At 43.1% G+C, this 25,481-nt stretch overlaps 1 protein-coding gene across 3 annotated transcripts in view; it reads right to left on the bottom strand.

Moving 5' to 3' along the window:
- Window positions 1-25,481, bottom strand: part of LOC126175480 (cAMP-dependent protein kinase type I regulatory subunit) — a 262,950-nt gene that overhangs the window by 150,734 nt on the left and 86,735 nt on the right. The window contains exon 1 of one of the 3 annotated variants that reach the window (XM_049922295.1): window positions 24,133-24,336. The exons of the other annotated variants lie outside the window; for them this stretch is intronic. Coding sequence (XP_049778252.1) covers window positions 24,133-24,321 — 189 coding nt within the window. The 5' untranslated portion in view covers window positions 24,322-24,336. Of the gene's footprint in view, window positions 1-24,132; window positions 24,337-25,481 lie in introns of those variants that run through there. 3 annotated transcript variants of the gene reach the window in all.

A 25,481-nucleotide genomic window follows, 5' to 3' on the forward strand; every position in this document is an offset into this window, starting at 1 on the left:
CCTTGTCGATGCTGCAGAAAACGTCCGTCGCAGCTCAGGCACGAAGATAAAAGACAAATGCAACACTAATGCGCATCCAGTCACATAAGACATCTTACACAAGAGACTCTTCAAAACGTTTTCTTTCGGTGCCTGCCGATCAGAACGACACCTTGGCTATCCACAGTTTGTGTATTACAAGTTATAAAGTGATTTTTTCCCCCCATAACGTGGAGTGGCTCGATACTTGGTCGACTATAGCACTCCGACCGGGATTCGACTGCATGTATGCTCCAATTAGAAACTGCCATGGAAGAGAAATTTCTGCAAACAGATTGATTAACAGCGGTCACAAACTGGAAATTTAACAAGACAAACAGCAAAGGATTGAAATTTACGACCGGTTTCGCCGGTTTTTGAAGGTCTGCCACTGAGTTGTCCTGGCGACGAGCTTTCAAATACATTTCTCAAGAGATCCTACAGCAGAATTTTTTTCAGAGTTGTCTACACGAAGGGATTCACTAGTACGAGGTTTCATAAATAAGATAAAAATAGAAGAAAAGCAAAACATGCTATCTGAGTGCTTGCAAGCTAATTACATCTAGCCGCGTTTCCGACTGGTGTGACAAAAAATTGCGACGAATTCTAAAGAGCACAATAATTACTTGATTTCACATCTTTCTGTTATTAGCTCGCTGTTTGAACATTTTTTTTAATTTGCAAAAGAATACGAATATTTAAATATTGACAAGTTGCAATGATATTTTTATGTTGCGGGAAATAAACTCCGATGAACGTTTTATCTTCCCTTCACGCAGGCTGTTTCCTGGCTTCTATGCTACCTATTCGGACGTTGTACTATCTGAACCGACGGCGCTGTAAGTACGCTGACACTTCTGGTACATCAAAAGCTTTATGAAGTACAATGCTGATGAGAGATTACGAAATTTGTAGCAACCACGATAATAGATGGCACTCCAGGTTTATTAGTTCAGAAGCTTCCCTCGGCAACAACGTCACAAAATCAACTGACGACCAGAGGTGTTGTTTAAGAAGAAACATGCCGATGACCACACGCAACTTGGTACAGACATCTCTGAGCGCATCTCAGCATTGCGTACTTCTGAATAAGGATTTTTAAGTGTTGTATGTTGGTACAGTGACAAAACCCGCACGAGTGTTGCATTTTCTTCCATTTACATACAGATTTCACGTCTGAGACAGTTGTGTCCATATCCACTCTGGTTGTGCGAAATCCACACTGGCCCCGACTACAGAGCGCTCGCCAATTACGCAGGATTTGTTGCCTGCCATCAGCAGATACAACAACAAATAGATAAATATCTCAGTATTTCTTTATTATCTAATTATTACAACACAAAACATAGGCCCCACAGACTCTAAACAATAGATGACAATTAGCGGGCGACAATGAGTAGTCTGCTACTCGGGGCCTGTTTTTCGTGAGTCACCCTGTATATGCATTTAATATTTACTGTTAGCCTGATAACGAACAGCAGGTGGGGGAGGGGGGGGGGAAATTACCTATAGCACACCAAAAATGTATTCGACCACCCTCATTGTTCTTAAAATGTGAAGTTCTCTTCGAACATTTGAGGCCCACGAGAAGCAACTGCCGGTCCATTCTGTAGTTTGAATATTGGCTGACAATGTACCACAAGCAGGTCGCTGTATATTTAACTACGTGTAATGTATATTTGCATTATAAGACACCACAACATGCAGTCACTTTATTATTCGGGCACATGCCGCATAGGCGGCGGTGGAGCTAGCTGTAGACCGAACAGGCTCAATCTGAGCTGCGTTTCCGTGTTGTCAACACGCATGGTGCACAGTACGATGGGGCGGAAACGAAACAATACGTCAGTTCAAAAGAGACTTGTTATTTTCCATAACGCTAAAGGACGTTACGAAAGACAGATTGCCGCATTGTTACAAATGAGTAAGAGTACTGTAGGTGACATTACACGACGATTCAACAGAGAAGATAAAATTGAAGATAAATCAAAAACAGGGCGACCAAAGAGACGGAGTAAAAGAGAGGAAACTCGAGAAATAAGAAAAATTAAAACAAATCGAAGGTTGTCGGCAACGAAAATTGCTGCCGCAGTGCAACAGGAATATGGAAAGGACGTGCGCCCTGAAACAGTCCGACGAATTATCAGAACAGAGGTGTATAATGGTCGAGTAAGCAGGAAGAAGTCTGTGATAAATGAGAGGAATAGAAAGGGACGACTGGACTTCGCGAAGCAGTACGTAAATGAAAGTGTCAGTCCGTGGGGCGAAGTAATTTTTATCGATAAATGTCAAGTGCAGATGTTCTCCTCAAACGGAAGACCTATGACTTGGAGAAAACCACGTGAAGAATTTCAATCGAAGCACCTGCAACCCATAATTAAACACGGTGGTGGAGGTGTCACGATTTGGGGTTCCATGTCGTCATCTAGGGTAGGCGAATTAGCATTCATTGAAGGTACAATTTACAAGCAGAAATATCTGAACATCCTACAATAGAACTTACCGCCAAGTGCTACAAGTTTATGGCTGTCGAGGACGTTAAAATTGTATCACGACAATGATCCGAAGCATAAAGCGGATATTGTGAGAGTATGGACGCTGTATAATTGCCCTAAGATTTTTGGATATTCCTCCTCAGAGTCCAGACTTGAACCCAATAGAAAACCTTTGGAGTAAATTGAAGCGAAAAGTACGACAATCGACAGTGACATCAAAACAAGCTTTAAAGGAACGAATACTGGAAGAATGGTGACAAATACGTCCAGAGTATACGCGAAAGCTCGTTCGCAGCATGCCTAAACGCTTGGAACAAGTGATTCGGCAAAAAGGACTCCATAAAAGGTATTAAAATGTACAAGCTTGTGACTGTTATACTTGCCTCCCGAAAACACTTGTGGCTGTGATAGTGAGAATGTTTCTTTATGTATTATTGTTTATGTTGTTGGAGTTAAGTTTGCAAATAAGAAAATGCTGTCCTGTTGCTTATTACATACACCTCTATACAATTTTGTGCCGAGACTACTCTTGCAATACGTGATGCCTGTATATAATGAAGTAAAAATAAAACACGACACTGGTGGCCGAATACTTCTGTGAGTCACTGTAATCGCTAAATTATGAAACAAAGTGTTTATTTCAAAATAAAACAACAGTGTAAGCAGGAAAATGAATTGCCTTAAAAAATATACAGCTGTTGTCCACCTATACATAAAGGGACTATTTAAATATCTTTAAAGAGAAGAACGGAAATATAAGCCAATGCATACACAAATTTAAGGTTTATACAGAGATGAAAAATTTGTTCATATTGAAAAAATGGATTGCTTTTCATGCCAAGTATATATTTTGCAAATTTTCTACTTTAAGTTGAAGTTAGCAATGAATAAACATGGACAGTTTATTGTGTATTTTAAAGTCTACCACGATGTATGGTATGGCAAATATTCATACCAATGAATCAGGAGCAAAAGAATTACACATAGTTAAGTCCAGTCGTATACATAGTTAGGCCATATATAGTAAGTCCAGTGGTATATGTATTTTCCAGTGTTTCTTAACGGGTTAATGTATTTCTTCGATCTTGCATTTTATGTCTAATATCCGATCAAATGTTTGGTGAGCTTCCTATTGTCGCGTATGTTGTAGACTTACTGGTGAAGTGGATAGGCGGTCACTGGAAAAAGTGTAAGGGGCAGTCAAATGAAATGGAGACGTGTGAAAAAAAAGTAAGTAAACTGTTTTATTATTTCGAAAGTAATCGCCACAACCTTTAATATATTAATCTCGTTGTGAGACATGACGGCCAATGCCTTCATGGAAAAATGTTTGAAGTTGCTTACGGAACCACGATTGTACCACCAATCGTGCACATAACACTGTAAATCAACAGCCACGAACGTATTTCTTCAGGGCTCCAAAAATATGGAAATCGCATGTGGAGAGTCTGAACTGTATGGAGGATGTGCAACATCTTCCCACCGGAACTTCTGCAGCGTAGCAGAAACAGGTACGCCATCTACGGGAACGTCGTGACGACCTTTTACCTCGACTGCAACGGCCCGTTGCTCATTGACTTTCTGGAACACGGCGTCACCACTAACGCAAGCGGTACGTGGGCACCTTGTAAAAATTGAAGCAGGACATCAAGCCAAATTCTCTTGCAGGACAATCCCCGCCCAGATGTTGTCAACGCTGTTTCGAGTACACCGCAGAAGTTTCGCTGAATATGATGTAAACAGTAGTGATAAATTTACTGGTCTCTACATTCCTGCGTTTCTAAGATGCGATATGAAAATGTAAAATCAGCATTAGGCTAGGCAAATGCAAGACTAACTGTTGTTGAAAGGGAACTGGGAAAGAGTGGTGCATGTATAAAGGAAGTACCACACAAAACGCTATTACAGCCGATTATAGAATATCGTTCTAGGTTTGTAGTCCTTAGTAGGCACGACAACAGATATTAAACGATTTCAGGGACGCGCTCGTAGGATAGTAACAGGTCGATATAGCCCATAATAAAGTGTGACAGAAATGCTCGGGAAACTTAAATCGGCGTCCTTGGAAGAAATGCGACGCAGTTCTCGCGAAACTGCTATTGGGTAAACTTAGACAACATGTATTCGAAGATGACCGCAACCTTGTGCTGGTATCAATGGAAAATTATATCTCGCGTAGTGATGATGAGAAAACATGTGATCTTATGGGGCGCACAGAGACATTTAGACAGTCATATTTCCCCTCGCTCAATATGCGAATGGAATACTCTCCACCGTGTTGTGTACAGAGGCCTATTAAATACATATGTAGACGTAAAATGAATAAAGAAACGCGCAATGGCGGTGCCAAATGTTGTGAAAAAGATTTGGGTAAGATCATAATAAAAATTGTTCAAATGAATCTGAGCACTATGGGACTTAACATTTGAGGTCATCAGACCCCTAGAACTACTTAAACCAAAATAACCTACGGACATCACACACATCCATGCCCGAGGCAGGATTTGAACCTGCGACCGTAGCGGTCGGGCGGTTCCAGACTGAAGCGCCTAGAACCGCTCGGCCACATCATAAGATCATAAAATTTTGTTTCTGCTAGCAGGCAGACTGGTTTAACAACCCTTAATATTGAGAAGACAATAATGGTACAATGGTACACATTATTCAAACGTAAAAGTCACCACAAATCCGAGCATATTACGGGTAATTCGGAAAATGTGCTAGGTGTGATAACGTTAATTTTCAAAATACCGTCTACATTTTGTGTACGCTACTCTGCTTCTTTTCGGTGGAAAGGTTTGTATTACTAAACAAATTCTGAACTTCGTACATTCGGCACTATCGAGTCACCTAATCGTTACGGAATACTCACTGTTACTTACGAATGACATTTTTAACACACCTGACGTGCCGTTACTATTGGTGTAGCGAACGCGTAGATCTTCTTTTGACATACTCGCGAGAAGTGATGTAATGGATGAGGGAGGGAGGAGGCGGCGGTGGATTATAGTTATAATTTGTTTTAGAACGGAGTCAAATCCGGCGAATATGGAGGCCAATCCATGCCTGCACCAGTAAATTTTGGATATTCCAAAGCAATGACTCGATTCCCGAAGTATTCCTCAAGAAAGCGAAACACTTGTTGGGTCCGATGTGGTCGGGCTCCACCATGCATAAACCATTAAGTACCTGGTCGATCCTCTAACGCTTGCTGTGTGGCGACAAATTGTTCCAAAATTGCAACGTAACGTGCACCAGTGACCGTTTCTCGAATAATGCCTCTGCTGCATACTGCAGCCCACACAGTAACTTTAGGATAATACAGGGGTTTCGCTTCACACCAATGTGGCGTTTCGGACCCCCAAAATCGCCAGTTCTGCTTATTCACGTATCCATTCAGGTGGAAGTGTGCTTCATCCGTAAACCAGATGCAGCCAACATCAAATCCTTCACTATCAATCATTGTGAGCATCAGATTAGCAAAGGCAACCCTTTGTTGCACAGCTCGTACGGGTATGGCCTGGTGCGTTTGAATTTTGAATGGAAACATATGTAGGCTCTTTCTCAGTATTTTCTGCGTGCTGGAACGCTTCAAACCAGTCTCAGATGCAATTCTACGGACGGATGACATTGGATTTCGCTGTATAATTCCAGAAACTGTGGCGATATTTTCAGGCGTAACTGCGGTTTGCTTGCGGCCAACATGCCCCACTAGATCATCAGTTACGCTGCCTGTTCGTTGAAATTTTGCGAAGAGCGTACGAATGGTTTTCGCATCGGGTCTTTTTGGAACATTAAATCGTGCTTGAAAACTTCGCCTTGTTGCCGTAGGACTCTCTTCTAACCTGTGGTACTCTAGCACCAGAAAAACGCGTTGTTCAATGGAGTACATGGTTTTAATCTCTTCCTTCGGTACGCTAACCTCCTTTCACGTTTCAATAGTGGAACTGATCGCTCTGGGCTTCGGATCACTATTTATACTAGGCATTACGTATGGCGATTACAGAGCCATCTGTTGGCAGGTTTTGCAACTATTATTTCAAACTGCTGTATAAACTTCTTACAGCTTTCACAATAAACATACCGTTTACTGCCTTCCTCTATCGATCTTTGTTTTCGAGATATTTAATTTTGAAATTAGGGAGTCCTTTTCTGGACACCCTGCACCTTACGCCAGGAGGATGCAAACTATGTGGTTAACATTTTATAACGTGCTGCTCCACCCGTGTACTGAAAGGGGCTTTGATCTACGTTGGCATGCTATCCACGAAGCGACCGAGGTGTCAAATGACTCTCAAAAGCGAAGAGGGGCGTCCGACATGCGCACCTGATACCGGCCAAACACACGAACAGTCCGCCTTCCTGGTAGACCTGACACATGGACTGGTGTTTGGATTCATTGCTGAACAAGAACCCACGCCATCAAACCAGGTGTTTCGCATACCACTTTCTTCGCACATCACGATGCTCGTGATTTTATGCTACTATTCGTAACGGGGGTCTAGGTCGAAACGACTCCAATTTATTTTTAAAAAATGCAACGCACAGTTCTGTTGCATTTTCCTCGGGATACCTACGAGGCAAAGTTGGTGGGGGTGGTGATGCGACCACCCACTCCTTGGCAAAGCATCAATGTTGTGTGTCCTACGATTATGGTACAAAGTTCGTATGACATTGCAATGGTGCATACCGATTATTCAGGAGACAACTTCCCATGCTGACAACCTTCTTTCTGTAAAGTAACAATGTCTGCACCTTAATCGACTCTTCGAGGCACGTCAACTGACAAAAGTGTACACGAACCGCAAAGGCCCGATCACAACTCGTGGCACAGCACACTTTACTGAACTGCACTGAGAATGTCCTCTGTTGGAACTGTCTCAATTTTTATCTTCATAAAACAACAGGAATGGATAGAGGGCAAATGTAAGGATTTAGAACTATATTTCTCTAGGGGAAAGATAGATACCGCCTACAGCAAAATTAAAGAGTCCTTCGGAGAAAAGAGAAGCAGCTGTGTTATTTTTAAGAGCCAAGATAGAAAACCAATCCTAAGCAAAGAAGGGAAAGCTGAAATATGGGAAGAGTATATAGAGGGTTTATACAAGGCCTATCAATTTGAAGGCAATAGTATAGAAAGGGAAGTGGGCGTCGATATTCCGTCAGAACTCCTGGTAGCCTAGGGAGAGCCACCCATGACTAAACTCTCCAATCTGGTGTGCAAGATGTATGAGACAGGCGAAATACCCTCAAACTTCAAGAAGAATGTAACAATTCCAATTCCAAAGAAAGTAGTTGTTGACAGGTGTGAAAAGTACCGAACTACCAGTTTAATAAGACATGGTTGCAAAATGCTAACACGAATTCTTTGCAGAAGAATGGAAAAACTGGTAGAAGACTATCTCGGGGAAGGTTCCGCAGACATGTAGGAACACACGAGGCAACAATGACCCTATGACTTATTTTAGAAAACAGATTACGGAAAGGAATATCGACGTTTATAGCGTATATAGACTCAAAGAAAGGTATTAACAATGTTGACTGGAATGCTCTCTTTGAAATTCTGAAGGTAGCTGGGGTAAAATGTTGGGAGCGAAAGGCTATTTACAAGTTGTACAGAAACCACACGGCGGTTAAAGAGTCAAGACGCATGAAAGGGGAGCAGGGGTTGAATAAGGAATGAGACAGGGTGTAACCTATCCCAGACGTTATTCAATCTGTCAAGGAAACCTAAGAAAAATTTGGAGAAGGCATTAAATTTCCGGGAGAAGGAAAAAAAACTTTGAGGTTTGCCGATGACACTGGAATTCTGTCAGAGACAGCAAAGGGCCTGGAAGAGCAGCTGATCGGTACTGACGCTATCTTGAAAAGATGATATACGATTGAAAACAACAACGAAAGGCAACCAAGGGTAATGGAATATGGTCGAATTAAATCAGGCTGAGGCTAAGGGAATCAGATTTGGAAACGAGACAAAGTAGTAGATGGGTTTTGCTATTTGGGCAGCAAAATAGCAAATGATGGCCAAAGTAGAGAGGATGTAAAACGTAGACTGGCAATTGCAAAAAACGGATTTCGTTAACATAGAATACAGATTTAACTTGTAGGGAGTATTTTCTGAAACTATCTGTCTGGAGTGTAACCATATATGGAAGTGAAACATGGACGATAAACAGTTTAGACAAAAAGAGAATAGAAGCTTTCGGAATGTGTGGCTGCAGAAGTGTGATCATCATTAAATTGGTAGATCACGTAACTAATGACGTGGTCCTGGACAGAATTGGGAAGACAAGATATTTGTGGCACAACTTGACCAAAAGAAGAGATCAGTTGATAAGACACATTCTGAGGCATCACGGGCACACCAATGCAATATTGGAGGGAAGTGTGGGGGGCAGAAATCGTAGAGGGAGACCAAGAGATGAATATAGTAGGCAGATTCAGAAAGTAGTAGGTTGCAGTAATTATTCGGAGACGAAGAGGCTCGCATAGGCTAGAGAAACATGGATAGCCGCATTAAACATGTCTTCGGACTGAAGACTAGGGTTGGGTTGTTTGGGGGAAGAGACCAAACAGCGAGGACATCGGTCTCTTCGGATTAGGGAAGGACGGGGAAAGAAGTCGGCTGTGCCCTGTCAAAGCAACCATCCCGGCATTTGCCTGGAGTGATTTAGGGAAATCACGGAAAACCTAGATCAGGATGGCCGGATGCGGGACTGAACCGTCGTCCTCCCGAATGCGAGTCCAGTGTCCAGTTGTTCTATGAACAAGCATGAACATGGTAAGAACAAACGAAAGAGGCACCGAAACGCTTCGAAAACTACCAACTCGGCCAGATCGTGACGAATTGTGAAAACTACTGCAAATAACGAAACGTATTGCATCCTGCCGACGAAGCGGTACTCCATGTGTGTACTTGCAACAGCCGTAATCAACAGAAAAGAAGGAAAAAAGAAACAAAGGTCGAAGAGTAGTAGGCTCGTTGTGGAGGAGCAGGGAATGTGTTCGGGGAAGCGGGCGACAGATGAGTGCAGCGCCGGGAACTAGGTCAGAGCGGGTGGAACTTGAGATGAGAATGTGCGCGTCGCCGGTGGCACGAGCTGCGCGACGCGCCCGAGGGGGCGGCGGTGGCGGCGGCGGCTCAGCACAAAAAGCCCGCCCGCCATTGTTCGCGCCGCTGACGACTAACCCCGGCTGCCGGCGGCCACCACCCCACTCCACCATTTCGTGTACCGTACATGGCACAGCACTGCGCATATCAGTTGACCAGTTTTTACCTCCGCATGTGTCGTATCAAAGGAACACCGCACAGTAAAAGGACAGTGCAAAGATTTCGGTCCGGCACGGGGATGGCGACGATATGAAAATTTATTTTTGTTATGCACTGAAAGACCTAAGTCGAAACAAGGCCCCGGGAGTAGACAACATTCCATTAGAACTACTGATGGCCTTGGGAGAGGCAGTCCTGACAAAACTTTACCATCTGGTGAGCAAGATATAAGAGACAGGCGAAATTCCCTCAGACTTCAAGAAGAATATAATAATTCCAATCCCAAAGAAAGCAGGTGTTGACAGATGTGAAAATTACCGAACTATCAGTTTAGTACGTCACAGCTGCAAAATACTAACACGAATTCCTTACAGACGAATGGAAAAACTGGTAGAAGCCGACATTGGGGAAGATAAGTTTGGATTCCATAGAAATATTGGAACACGTAAGGCAATACTGACCTTAGAAGAAAGATTAAGGAAAGGCAAACCTACGTTTCTAGCATTAGTCGACTTAGAGAAAGCATTTGACAATGTTGAGTGGAGTACTCTCTTTCAAATTCTGAAGGTGGCAAGGGTAAAATACAGGGAGCGAAAGGCTATTTACAATTTGTACAGAAACCAGATGGCAGTTATAAGAGTCGAGGGACATGAAAGGGAAGCAGTGGTTGGCAAGGGAGTGAGACAGGGTTGTAGCCTCTCCCCGAAGTTATTCAATCTCTATATAGAGCAAGCAGTAAAGGAAACAAAAGAAAAGTTCGGAGTAGGTATTAAAATCCATGGAGAAGAAATAAAAACTTTAAGGTTCGCCGATGACATTGTAATTCTGTCAGAGACAGCAAAGTCCCTGGAAGAGGAGTTGAACGGAATGAACAGTGTCTTGAAAGGAGGACATAAGATGCATATCAACAAAAGCAAAACAAGGATAATGGAATGTAGTCGAATTAAGTTGGGTGATGCTGAGGGAATTGGATTAGGAGATGAGACACTTAAAATAGTAAAGGAGTTTTGCTATTTGGGAAGCAAAATAACTGATGATGGTCGAAGTAGAGAGGATATAAAATGTAGACTGGCAATGGCAAGGAAAGCGTTTCTGAAGAAGAGATTTGTTAACATCGAGTATAGATTTAAGTGTCAGGAAGTCGTTTCTGAAAGTATTTGTATGGAGTGTAGCCATGTATGGAAGTGAAATATGGACGATAAATAGTTTAGACAAGAAGAGAATAGAAGCTTTCGAAATGTGGTGCTACAGAAGAATGCTGAAGATTAGATGGGTAGATCACATAACTAATGACGAGGTATTGAATAGAATTGGGGAGAAGAGGAGTATGTGGCACAACTTGACCAGAAGAAGGCATCGGTTGGTAGGACATAGTCTGAGGCATCAAGGGATCACCAATTTAGTACTGGAGGGCAGAGTGGAGGGTAAAAATCGTAGAGGAAGACCAAGAGATGAATACACTAAGCAGATTCAGAAGGATGTAGGCTGCAGTACGTACTGGGAGATGAAGAAGCTTGCACGTAGCATCGAGAGCTGCATCAAACCAGTCTCAGGACTGAAGACCACAACAACATATTGGTACGTATTGCTTAAAGGCTGTTTCATATTGGACGTCAATGGAACGTAACCGTTAAAAGGTACTGGGTTTATACTGGACTTTACGTTCAACACTAACAAGGGGTGGACCTGACATGTGGGTCGACGATTTTCATAAAGTTTTTCAAAGGCGTTCTGCATTGAAAACAAAGATACACGTGTTTCGGGTTTTTGTTGGATACTTCCTAGTTTCTGAAAGAATCGGAGTCAAAGTTGACGACAAATCATATTTTCAATGCTTTACATCGAAAGATCGTCTAAAACCAATCATTTTTATTATATTTGACGAGTTTTTATAATGTTCGAGTTATTAACGTTTTTGTTTTTCATGCTGTAGCTTGGGTCCCGCCACTTTACATGTCTAGCAGAGTTACTTCGGCGATCGAGTCGTCAAGGCATTCGACGACCAAACTGCTGTTCTGTGTTCGATTCTTGTTCGTGGCTTCCCTTTTTTTGAAGTAAAACATCGGGAGGTGTGATTAATACTCAAGTATACATGAAGTATTGATAGTTACTTTCATGGCAGGGCTTTTTTAGACGATGATGCTCAACCGAACTGCACCGTGAAACTGGTACCACCAAACGTGGCTTACCTATGTGAACCATATGACGTTTACTTTTATGGACAGGTAAAGAATTTCATCGTACACGACTTCAAAATCATGCGACCTCACAGTAGATAAGCAATTGTCCGCGCCTGTCTACCAAGATATGACTTTATACGCTTGGAACACATCCAAATTGTTATAATATGACACATCCGTTTTTAGCAAAGTGAGTCTGATACGTTTTCCATGAACAATTGCCGGAAAATAAGCGAATGCTGCGTGACTTCGTTTGAGTGTTGCACGCAGTGCGAGAAATGCCTGTTTCTATGAAACGTTTTCACTGCCGCTGATTGTGAGTATGCTCACGAATCGACGATCAGTTATGATTACGCATTAATATACTTTAGATGTATTTTTGTTCTATTTATCACGATGAAAGTAAGTGTCAATACATTATACATACTTATTTCATTCTTAAGCACACATAAGGCAAGGGAAAGTATTTCGATTATCAGAATATTATCAGAAACACCAAAACAAAAATCGAAAGAAAAAATGTCACGACCAAGAAACGAACACGGACCAAGAGTTTGGTAGTATAAGGACTTGGCCGCTCGTCCACCAACGTTATTCTTTTACATACATATTACGAGGGGCACCCAAGCTACAGTATGAAAACGAAAAACGCTAATAACTCTTAAAATTATTAACTTACTGTCTTACTAAAAATAATTTGCTCTTAGACGGTCTTTAGATATAGAGCACTAAAAATATGAACTTTCATCAACCCCGACATCGATTTTTTTCAATAGTTACTTAGTGTCTAGCAAAACGCCGAAATTTTCAACATAGAACATCCTTGAAACACTTGATGCAAATCGGTCGCCCAAGTGTCAGACCCTCCCCTTTTAAGTAACGTCGAGCAGCGAAGTACCTCCGGGCGAAAGCTAGCTAAAGAAGGGCAATACACCTACCAAAAAGTGAGAATATATCATCAGCATTACGAACTAGTAATTGGCTACTAGTAATGGCCAAAGAAAAAGTCATAACGCGTGTTCTTGACAATGATCGTGTGGTTAATTCTACATATCGCTGGGGACTGAAAGAATAAAACATTTCTTTGTCCGAGAAAATCTATACTTAAGACACAGAAAACATTCAGAAGGCAGCAAACAGCGCCTATTTATTGTATCCTTTGCCTCTTGCTTTCAACGACTACCAAACAACGTCAGAGAAACTGAACATTTTCCTTGCTCAATAGAGCAGACTTTTCCCTACTTGAGTAATATTCATTAAACGTAAGTTCTTATTTGTGCTCTGTGTAGACTATTCCTCAGTCCAAGTAACGTACAAGCTTTCGGATAACAGGTCTTCTGTGAGGGAATAATAGCAGGAAACAAATACAAACCTCCTGGAACCTTTGTATGTATCACAAAGACAAAAATGAGCAATAAAATGAAGATTAACAAACCGCAAAAGCACAAAATAAAAACTACAATATGAACGAGAGAGTCGAGAAGGCTTAAATTCCGATGATTGCAGACGACGCTACTCTCTCGTCATTGTCAAAACATTTTTTTCCAGAGAATCCTTGATGACGACGACGTGTGGGATCCATTGGGGATGTGTACTGCAGCACACACACATGCACCAAAGACCATCCAGCAGCTGTCAACCTCGCTGGTGGATGGATGGAAAGCCCTACCACAAGAACTCATTATTAACAACCTTGCGACTAGCATAGAAGCACGTTGCAGAGCAAGAACTGGCATACGAGATGATCACACACCCTATTGAGAATCATGTCCTGCCATCTGTATTGTCCTGGGGACCATAATAAATCCCGATGACTTCATTGTAATTAATATCTTTGAATAAAAGAGTAATTTCTGTTTATCAGAGTAATTTCTGTTTATCATTGGGCATGTCTTTCAATTACCTTCTGTACTATACTGCAGCAGTTTTTCTTGTACGGTCCAAGTTTACTTGGCAGTGACATGCAAAGGGATATTTACTTTCGTTCTTAAGTTTTGCAAACCAATGTGGATAAATATAACCCCATTATTGAGCTCGCTGGGGCAAATGTGACAGCAGTGAACTGTGTCCGTTTTGATTGACAGATTTCTTTCGTCCAATTTACTGATGCCTTGCGTTACACTACAGAAATTTACACCTCACGAACAGTGTATCATGTCATCTTTCAGAATGCTGAGTGGCAAGTACTGATTATCTCAATAAAACAAATTCTGGAACTAAACGGTGGTGACATTTTCAGAGAGAACTTAACCCAACAAGAAATTCAATTTATTTATTGGACGAATTCTTTCAGAACTGATGAGAAAATGAAGATCCACGACACTGTAAACTGTCTGAGCATACTTTGACGAATATAAACAATATGCTACAAATATCTGATATAGGGTATACAGCAGCAAGTTCTAACGGTACTGCATTCGTGCAAACATCTCTAAAATAAACTGAAATTTAATCAGAAAAAAGGCAAATGCAACAGCGGTGTGATGGAAATTATATGTATGATAATAAGGGACAGTGACATGTTGCTAGATACGCTAAGGCGGCCAACTCCCGAGCGACATCCTTGGAAACTGACATAATGCATACGGCTAACGAGAGAAGACTACTGTGGCTGCGAATTTAAAAGCTCTGGCTTTCGATCTGCGAATTTTTATCTGTAACTTGGCAAAACGTACCTCTGGCAATGGCTGTTAACGTGAAAACATGTCAAGTTACACCTCGGTTCGGAGTCCTCGTCAAATTCTAGGCCCTCTATAACTGGCTAGGTAGGTCAGTTCATAGTCACAAGCAGACAGCAGTGGTGTACCACCTGGAATTGAACCATGTTTACTAAAGTACAGCGGTGTTCAAACAAACCTTCGGGTTGATGACAGTTTTACCTAGATAAAGCCCGAAGGATGCAAAATCTGGTGGGTGTCACAAACAGTCTGATGTTGATTTCCTACATGTACAAAAAGCGAGACAGAAAATTAGTGGAATGCGAAATACGTCGCAACTAAACAGCAACATGTCATATGACTTGCTTTCATGGTTTTTGTACAGTCGTGCCCACTTGAAAAAGGTTCTGCAGCAGAAATAATGTCCTTCAAGAAACAACAATCCGTAAACTATAAACAAGTTTTCTTGTTTTGTGCTCTATTTCACAAAATTCAAACGGTTAACGCTGTGTGCTTGGCACTTAGGTTTGGACCCACTTCGCGTAAAGCGATAGCTACGGCAGTCCCTTTATCAGTGAACTATCAAACTGAATATAGTAGATATAAGAGCGTTCTGTGGTATTCTGTTACTAAGGCTCGAAACTGCAAAATCTGCAGAAATTTGCTACAATGGAGCAATCGGCAGGTTTAGAAGTGGTCTAAATATGGAATGATATTTCAGAAGTATCTCCCGCAAATACGAAATTGTGATTGTCCGTCAGCAAGGTCTGTCGTACTGTTTTTCGAGATACCTGGCGAACTGTTTGAGTACATAGCGAACGACGAAGAACTGCTGCTGTAATATTACAACATCCGTGGCTGGATTAATTGGCGCCGTCAAGACTTCAAACTAAGTCTCTGCTTTTTCAGCTAGAATGAACAGCAACACCTAAGACCCAAGAAACTTTAATAATTACGCAGTTTATAGCTTAATAATAGCATCCTACTTACTTTTTCCCACTCGCGAACCTCAAGGTGGGGATGAATATGCATGTGCACAAAGACGTACAACGTTGGGGGCTTGTATAGTCTGTATAGTAAGTGCCCTGAAACACTGTACGCGCGAACATTAAAGAGGTCTTGCGAGCGCAACGCATAATATTCAGTTACTAAGCCAAGACATTTGAAAAGGAAGGAGGATTCGGGGTTAACGTCCCGTGGACGACGAGGTCGTCAGCGATGGAGCACAAGCTCGGATAAAGGGGTGTATGAAGAGAGGAAATTGGTCGTGCCCTTTTCTAATGAATCATTCCGACATTTGCTTTAAGCGATTTCGGAAAACCAAGTAAAACTTAAAGCTGGACCGCCGGAAGGCAGTTTAAACAGCAGTGTGCTAACACTGCGGAACCGTGCTCGGTCTCTTCACTTGAGAACTGAAAGTAATGCATATCAAGAGCTAAGAAATGTATCGGCATATGGGGAACCGATTTTCAACCTTGCCGGCCGCGGTGCCCGAGCGGTTCTAGGAGCTTCAGTCCGGAACCGCGCTGTTGCTACGGTCAGGTTTGAATCCTGCCTCGGGCATGGATGTATGTGGTGACCTTAGGTTAGTTAGGTTTAAGTAGTTCTAAGTCTAGGGGACTGATGACCTCAGAAGTTAAGTCCCATAGTGCTTAGAGCCATTTGAACCTTTTTTTTCAACCTTGATTTCTTATTCTTAGTATTTTTCTTTAATTAATGAAAGATATAAACTATACCTTGCTAGTATCTCTCAAAGAATCGAAAAGGTGTAGTAACTGTTCTTCGTTTAAGGATAACTAAAAAGTTTTTTACCAAATGTACAACACATGAAGTGTTATACGAGGGGTAATAATCATTGTGTGCAAAAAAATACATTAAACGGAAACTACAGTCGTGGAGATCCGTATAAAGGCACGGATATTTGTAGGAAAATTATCAATGTTGTTTGGAATAGTTATGCACAGTGTATATGCAATAGTATCGCTTGTGATCTCAGTAGTACACAGTAATAAGACATCAACGATTCAGGTGGTAGAGTGTGGAACTCGGTATAAAGGCAGTCGGCTCTGTGCTGGGTTAGTGTGTGCGTACACGCCTTTACTGCATATAGCAAACACGGCACCATTTGCGACTACCTGTTGTGTACATTAAAAATGGCTCTAATGGCTCTGAGCACTATGCGACTTAACTTCTTAGGTCATCAGTCGCCTAGAACTTAGAACTAATTAAACCTAACTAACCTAAGGACATCACACACATCCATGCCCGAGGCAGAATTCGAACCTGCGATCGTAGCGGCCGCTCGGCTCCAGACTGTAGCGCCTAGACCCGCACGGCCACTCCAGCCGGCGTACATTAAAAACAACTGTGACAATGCCACGAGGAGAGCATTTAATGCACAAGTAAAAATCGGTGCATCACGAGAATATGGGACACGCTAATTATCAAATCGCCAGGAAGTTGACCCTTTCAGGTACAGGGATTGATAATTTTGTCGGATTGGGCGCACGGTATGGAAAGAACGGAAAATATGGGCAAAGCAGAAAATTATCTGAGGCATCGAAACGGTTATTTTTGTAAAAAGTAAAGGCCACAAACGATTATTTTTCTCAACTTCTTGTTAATTTACAATCGCCAATAACCGCCCGATGAGTACGACATTTTGTCACATGACAGATGTATGTCATGTACTTCAGAATAGGATAAATGTGATCTTCAGTTATGAGATGTTTAATTTAGATGGGATTTCAATATTATTGGCATGATATAAGAACAAAGCAGCAAGTAAGAATGAGCAGAATTTTTGATGGTGGAAGCGTTATAACTTGGACAGCCTTCTGCGCTAAGGACATTGCTTGCCTGAACACTAGAATGAACTCTTAACATGTGCACTGAAATGCTAGACAGACTATATTAGAATGTATGAGGATCTGGGTCACTAAAGTCTAATGTTTCAACAACATTGTGCATCTGTGTATTTTCTGCTACAACCAAAAAGTGGTTTGAAGATAAAGGTATTAATTTCTTGACTTGGCCTGCACATAGCCCGTATCTGAACCCCGCGGAAAACCTCTGGAGAATACTTGCGAGGCGTGTTTATCACAACGGAAGGCAATTCGTGGCCGTAGGTGAGCTGAAAAGGGTGATACAAGAAGAATGGGCGACAATTTCACTACAAGAACTACAAATCCCAACAAAATCAACTGATGTAATTAGGAAGACAGGAGGTTGGACAAAGTACTATAAGTGCAATACCAAGACAGTGAGTGCCTGTATACCAATTTCCATCCAGGAAATGCAAACACATTTTATTATTCGTGTTATATAAGAAACTAAGTAATTCTGTTGTGATTTTTTATGTCTTACATGTATCTACTACTTTCATAATAAATTCGACTGTAACTTTCGTAGAAATCCTACCTTTATACTAATTTCCACTACTGTGTATATTTAAGTTCAGGCATACAGGTCATCAATAACGTTCACCCACTTCCAGCAACATTTCATAACGAGTTTCAGGCACGGACGTCTGCCAAACAGATTATAAATAAAAATTCGTCGCTCCCGTCTGCTTGCCAAAAGCCACTACCCGGAGAACAGGCTTCCGACTTAGCACTCTCGTGACTTCCCTAAATCACAAGCGACGTGGCAAAAAAACAGACGGAAAGGCACTCCACTTTCCAATAAATGGAATGAATGTGGTAGCCACCAACGAACAAGATTACTGCATCAAGAAATACGGTTGGATAAATTCAAATTGCTACGTAAGTCAAGAACCATTTCAAATAGCAGTTGGATGCAGGAATTAATTGCAGGTCACCCTAGTTTACGAAGTATAATAAAGTTCGAACACTCACGAGTGCAAGATATTGAACGACACGACGTCGATAGCGAACATAAAATGAGGAAACATGTCCCCCTCACCCTTAGCTGTCCTAAGTTGCAATGTCTAATGGAAGTATGCTGTAAACTGTTATTGCCCACGGAACGGCGGGCCGCAGCAACGCTGTAAATACGCGAGGCGACAGAAACCGATGAGAGCAGCACACGCGATGCGGGAAAGAAGGCACGACTGGCGCTTAAAGAGGATGCATGGGCCCGCCTACTCTCGCGTTGCGAGGTACAAGCTATTAATGGCGCCCGTAAAGCGTAAATCCGCTCGTCGACCGCCTCAAAAACGTTTTAACGCGCGACAAATATTACCCCGCTTACACCAGCCTCTAACAGGTCAGGCAGCCTACCGGCAATTGACGATGCGATACGCTATCGAGTCATCAAAAGTTGCAAGGAACTGTAGCAGTAGCAATTCCGCGCCAGCTCTATTTTTATTTTTTAAGGTTGGAGAGTTGTGCTAGTGAAAACAGCTCCTTGTCTGCGAATAGTGATGTGTAGTAACCTAATTATATGAACAATCTGCGGCTACATGACTGCACATTGGTATCTGTTTGACAACAAATCGTAGGGCTCGGGATTCGATCCTCTGGTGACCCTGGGACCATTTCTAGTAATAAACGCCAATCAACACTTTTAGCATCGCTCCGCATATTACAATGCGCTCCAGCCCACATTTACAAATGGCTGTGTGCGTAGGAACTGGCATACCATATGACCATTTACCAATCCATGTCCATTATACAATACAAATACGAGATTAAGACAGCGATGGACTCAATTCTTAGCCAGCGACTTTTAATGAGAAGCTACAGCTTTACCACACAAATTCGGCCGCCTGCGCCTTCAACCACGTGGTTACCTTTTTTGGGGCAGAAAATGTGTGATTTTTGTGGATTTCCTGGAAAGAGGCACTACAATAAACTCTCAAAGGTATTGCCAAACTCTGCACAACCTCAGAAGAGCAATACAAAACAAGCGCTGGGGAAAGTTGGGCTCAAAGATCTTGCTGATTCACGACAACGCCCGGGCCCACACGGCAAATGCCACTCGTGAAGTTCTCGAATCTTTTAAGTGGGAGTTGTTTCCTCATCCGCCGTACAGTCCCGACCTGGCACCGAGCAACTTCCACTTATTCCCAGCAATGAAAAAGTGGTTGGCTATGCAGCGTTTTGATGACGACGCACAGCTTCAAGAAGAGGTAGGCCGAATTTTACGACGAAGGAATTTCCAAGCTGGTCCATCGCTACGATAAGTGCCTTAATTTAAATGGCAACTATGTAGAAAAGTAGTATTTAAGTGTGGCTTTCATCTGTATATAATAAAAAAATTTCAATACTTTATTTATTTTTAATTCCAAAACGTAATGTACTTTGTGGATAGCCCTCGTATCAGTTTTCCGCGCTACACATTGCTACAGAGTAGCAAAGAAAAGCCAATGAAGCCCAATGCTGATTTATATCTCAACCAATATGACTCTCAGGGAAGTTGCTACCAAACCCCACTACTACCACACCTACCCAGGGTACTAAAAGAGCGCTAGGATAATTGAAATGGCTAATCCGGGGCTTCATCTGCACTCTTTCCTCCGTTCGCGCCCACCTCGCGTGATGGAACCGGGCGTCAGGTTGCTCGCAGTCACGCACGCTATGCACACGTTCGAAATATTACTTAGCCAGTAATTATACACCAAAACCATAAGGCTCTTAAGACTTTTCCAACTGACGCTCCTCAGGACCTACTTCCGCAATGTACTCAAGAAACACGCGATGTGAATGGCATGTGGAAGACTTCACACAGGAATGCGAAAGTATTGTTACTTCCATAATGATGAACAAAAGCTCTCAACATGGTTAATTCTAATATACGGCTATTTGCTGGAGGACATGAGGGGTCAAAGAACCCGTAGAGTTCGAGATTGTTTGGCGTAGAGCAGTGTCATCAGTCACAAGAACGATGAAGAATCGATGATGGAAACATCTCGCAACATTCTACTGATTTCATCTCGGACTGTCATACAAATTGAAATTCCTGTAGCCTCCATGATAATTGGAAAAAACACTGGTGTGCAAAACTTAAGGAAGAAAGTATCAGGTATCACTGTCAAGTACATAGCTCGATGAAACCTAGATCATACATAGAACGAACAGATACAGAATAATACGGAAGGTAATTAAAAGAAAGCCGGCCGGTGTGGCCGAGCGGTTCTAGGCGCCTCAGTCTGGAACCGCGCGACCGCTACGGTCGCAGGTTCGAATCCTGCCTCGCACATGGATGCGTGTGATGTCTTTAGATTAGCTAGGTTTAAGTAGTTCTATGGGACTGATGACCTCAGATGTTAAGTCTCATAGTGCTCAGAGCCATTTGAACTAAAAGAAATACGCAAGCAGATGAACTAAAAGACATACGCAAGCAGCTGAACAGAAATGACATTCTGTTGCAACCTATAGTTACACTGAAGTCATCGCGATTTATGGTGGTCACCTGAGCATCACAAAAGGCATAGGGTGTATGATTACTATGGACGACAATCGATGCTCTGAAACGCGCTCATATGCTGGCCTAAAGGTTGGTGAGGAGTTCTTGTGGTAATGCATTCTATTCATCCTTCCTGTTGACAATTGCTGGAAGGTCACTAGTGCATGGGGACGTGCTGCAATAAGTGTCCCAAACGCGTCGCTATGTGGGATGTATGGGATGTAAGTCGGGGGAAAGGGCAAGTCAGTCCATTCACCGAATATCCTATTGTACCAAGAGCTCCCCCACACGCGCAGTTCGATGCGCTCGCGCACTGTCACCCGTAAAAATGAAGCCAGGGCCGCACGCACGCCTGAAAAGACAAGAGGACTACATGTCACAATAACACTGAATTGCGATTTTACTATATTCAGAGATTTTGAAGTCAGTGCGCCCATGCAACATTATGCCTCCCCACACCTAACACCTGAACCACCAGAATGATCATGTTCGACACCCTTCAAAAACAATTAGTTCAAATGGCTCTAAGCACCAAGGGACTTTACATCTGAGGTCACCAGTCCCCTAAAATTAGAATTACTTAAACCTAACTAAAGTAAGGACATCACACACATCCATGCCCGAGGCACGATTCGAACCTGCGATCGTTGCAGCAGCACGGTTCCGGACTGAAGCGCCTGGAACCGCTAGGCCACATCGGCCGGCTCGATACCCTTTCTGGATGCACTAGAGAAGGGCATGTGGCCCCACTTGACGTTGGTGCAGTCCCGCTCTTGGCACCATCCTTAACTACTCGTCGGGCAAGGACAGCATCCCCATGCAGTCGACATGCCACTGAGGACCGAGTGATTGCGTGCCTTGCAGTCTAGTTAAACGTGGTTGCAACTGCACCCGCTGCTGTACCTTTTTTGTTTTTGGTTTCGGAGCGCAAAACTGCTATGGTCATTAGCGCCCGGACTGCTGTCCTGAATACCCCTTCTTGACTGTCGCACAATGTAGCGGTCATATGCTGCTGTAATTTGACAGCGGTCCATCACCACCTCTTTGCAGCAGTGGCTGTGGTTCGGAGCGCTCCCCACAGACGGGAAACAATGCTTTGAGGAACACCTAACTCCTTGGCTACACACGTCACACTTCACCTTTCTTCCAGTTTCACGATGATTCTTCCCCGTGTGCTATCACCCAAATATCGTCTCCTGGCCGTGTTGTAATGAGGCACACCGCTACAGCGCACCGTAACTGCTAGCTCATTGACACACACTGTCTTTTCCCGTTGCTGCAAGTGCCTCGTGTTACGGAGCCAACCCCATCTGACGCTATGAAACGCTAACCTCACGCCACATGACGTCCAACTTTTTGTTAACGACTGCGAGACTTCTGGCAACATGCTCCCGCACTTCCAATCATTTGAACGGAGTAGTTAGTATGTTATTTCACCCACCTCGTCCTTACGTTTTGCAGAGCAGCGTGGTTACTTCACTCCCACACAGTAAAGAGAATTCAGCGCCTTAACCCACTCTGTAAGACAACGTTCATGAGAAGTGTACGCGACCCAAACTAATACGCTTCCGCTACTCTTGCGTTTACGCGAAATGCAGCCCACATGGCATATCGACAGCGCTATCACAAACTACGAGTATATGACCATACTGCTGTGTGCACGGCTACGACGAAAACGCGTTTCCACGGATGTGACGAACAGCGCGTGGAGCAGGTCATCTGGAGGGTATTGAAATGCTAGTCCTGTGTGCAGACGCGCGCCGGCCTTGCCGGGAAGGAGAAACTGTCCAGGCACGCACCGGGCAACGTCGCGATTTCTCGACATTATTAAGGAGTCCTCTCACGGGCGACCCGGCATTCCGTGCCAACCAGAGCTGGCAGCTGCACATGTTCCAAATAACACAGAAATTCCACAATTTTTACAAAACATAATTTTATTTTGCGGTACGATCATAATGTTTGGTGTTCAATCACCTACAGACGACTATACCCGACAGCTGCCCGTAGCTGTGTTTTCAGTATCTGTTCCTTATTAAAGAAGTTGCTTACTGAATGTTTCTCCAGACGTCGAATTGAAATCATCGTTCGTAATCATCATCGTTTGTCGTCATCATCATCATCATCATCATGGCTCATCAGGAGCATGTGACACACTTATCGAAGCCAATGTTATCAGTAGTCATAGAGAATCACATAATGCACATGATTCCTAAAGGACCAACGGCTACAACTCTGTACAGCTAAATGAACAACGTGCAGGTCTTGTAGCTGATTAATGATGAATTCATTTGATCACCGTAAACCATTACGACCCATTTCAGGGCACTCTTCAGGTAATGTAACACTACAGTTTGACCTGAACACAAGTCAGAAAGCCAATTAAACACAAATCAGGAAAGCGTAGAGTATTACCTGCTATCGGAGTATCTTCTTGTATTGTGTTAATCTCAAAACCGTATTATCACTGCATAGTGGCGCTTACTGATTGGTACTTTGCAGAAAAAAAACAAACAAAAGCGCTAGCTCAGAACAACATCAAAATTAATCGAAACTTATAACCGATCGAACGAAACTGTTTCAGAAAAGGAATGGCTGGCACTTGCACGAAATAATTACTGGTGAAACAGTTTTACTCGGTAAAGTGGGGCAGATTTTCAATGCAATCGACAAGCTGTTTAAAAAAAAAACACTTAACAAATTTCAGTAAACATAAACATCACAGAAATTTCACCTATAGTCCGATGACGTGCCAAGTACGACAAGAAACTAGTTACACGATTTAAAGGATTACGTCATATTAATACAATGTTAACGTTGAACTCTGAAATTATCACGTCCCCTAATGACAAAACACAACAAATGTTCCAATCTCTGACCAACACCGAGATTCGAGTTGTGACCGATATCTTAAGTGAAGCAGCACGAACCAAGGCATTCATCCACACTTGTTGTCAGTTGGACTCGAGTTCTCCACCTTAATATTAAACGCAACAGGTATCCAATCTACCCTAGCGTGAAACAGTTTCCATACAGTGGGGTAGGCCAGCGCACCGAGTGTGTGGTTTTGCTAGGGGTAAGATTCACACGCCGTCGCGAGCGGGCGAGCGCGCGGGCGCGGCGGCTGCACGTGTGGCGGCGCTGACCTGGTCGCGGCTGTTGGGCATCTCTGTCGTGCTGCGCGGGCGACGGCGGGACGGCGACTGCCTGGCGTCGCGGCGCGCACCCCCCGACACGCGCCGACCGCCGCCGGACGCAGACGAAGGCGCCAACCAGTATAAACACACGAGTCTTTTTCTCGCAGCCTCTTCCGTGAACGATACGACAAAAAACATCAGTGGCTGATGTCTCCTTGTTCCACGCGAACCAAACGAATCGCTGAAGCGACTTACGGAACAGTCGAGTGAAATGACACCTCCAATTGAATTTAACTGAACTGCCAGCAAACGCCTAGATTTGTTTCACAAGGGGATCTTATGGACTGGCCCTTCTTCGGCTTTGTTTATACTTAAGAACATTAACGTCAGTGGCAGGGCATCAGTTTCCTGAAGAGTACGTTCCAATCCTCAAAAACACTGGATGAGAATCTACTTCAAAAATCTGAAGCTTCGAGCGCTGTTAAGTATAAAAAAATTCTCGCTATTTAACAACGCTGATTCGACGGCTGTGAGGTCGCTGATTCTATTCTGGCTAAGCTTTTTTTTTCTTTTTTTAAATTTCATTTCAGTTACCAGGCGCAGAAGTATAAAACCGGAATTTGGTTGCAATAATTACACGTCTGTTGTTTGACACCGGTAAACAAAATTTTATTCAAAATAATCTCCACTGCTATTTATACATGTCTCCCACTTCTCCGGCAGCGGGCCAGTCTGCGAGCCACTATCGTACATTTTCATACGAATTGAAGCATTGCACAGCGATGATAATCGGACGGAGCCAAGTCTGGACAACAAGCCGCATGCCCTATTTCCCAACTGAACGCTTCGATCGTTTCCCTCACCCTTTTTGCTTTGTGTGGTGGGGCGTTATCATGGAGTAATATGACTGTTGGCTTCTTCATAATCCGATCGCTTTTCACGTAATGCTCGATTTCAATCAATCATTTGCTGTTGGTAGCGATCGGTGTTAACAGTTTCACCTGGTTTTAGCAGCTCGAAATAGATTACGGCCTTCTGATCCCACCAAACACAGAGCATTGTCTTCTTTCCAAAGCGATTTGGTCTTGCAGTGGATGTCGATGTTTTGCCTAGATTCATCCATGCTTTACCACTCTTAGGCCGGCCGCGGTGGCCAAGCGGTTCTAGGCGCTTCAGTCCGCAACCGCGCGACTGCTACGGTCGCAGGTTCGAATCCTGCCTCGGGCATGGATGTGTGTGATGTCCTTAGGTTAGTTAGGTTTAAGTAGTTCTAGGGGACTGATGACCTCAGATGTTAAGTCCCATCAGGTGTTAAGTCCCATAGTGCTCAGAGCCATTTGAACCACGCTTAGGATTTT

The sequence above is a fragment of the Schistocerca cancellata genome, chromosome 3 (genome assembly GCF_023864275.1).
Source record: "Schistocerca cancellata isolate TAMUIC-IGC-003103 chromosome 3, iqSchCanc2.1, whole genome shotgun sequence".
NCBI lineage: Eukaryota > Metazoa > Arthropoda > Insecta > Orthoptera > Acrididae > Schistocerca > Schistocerca cancellata.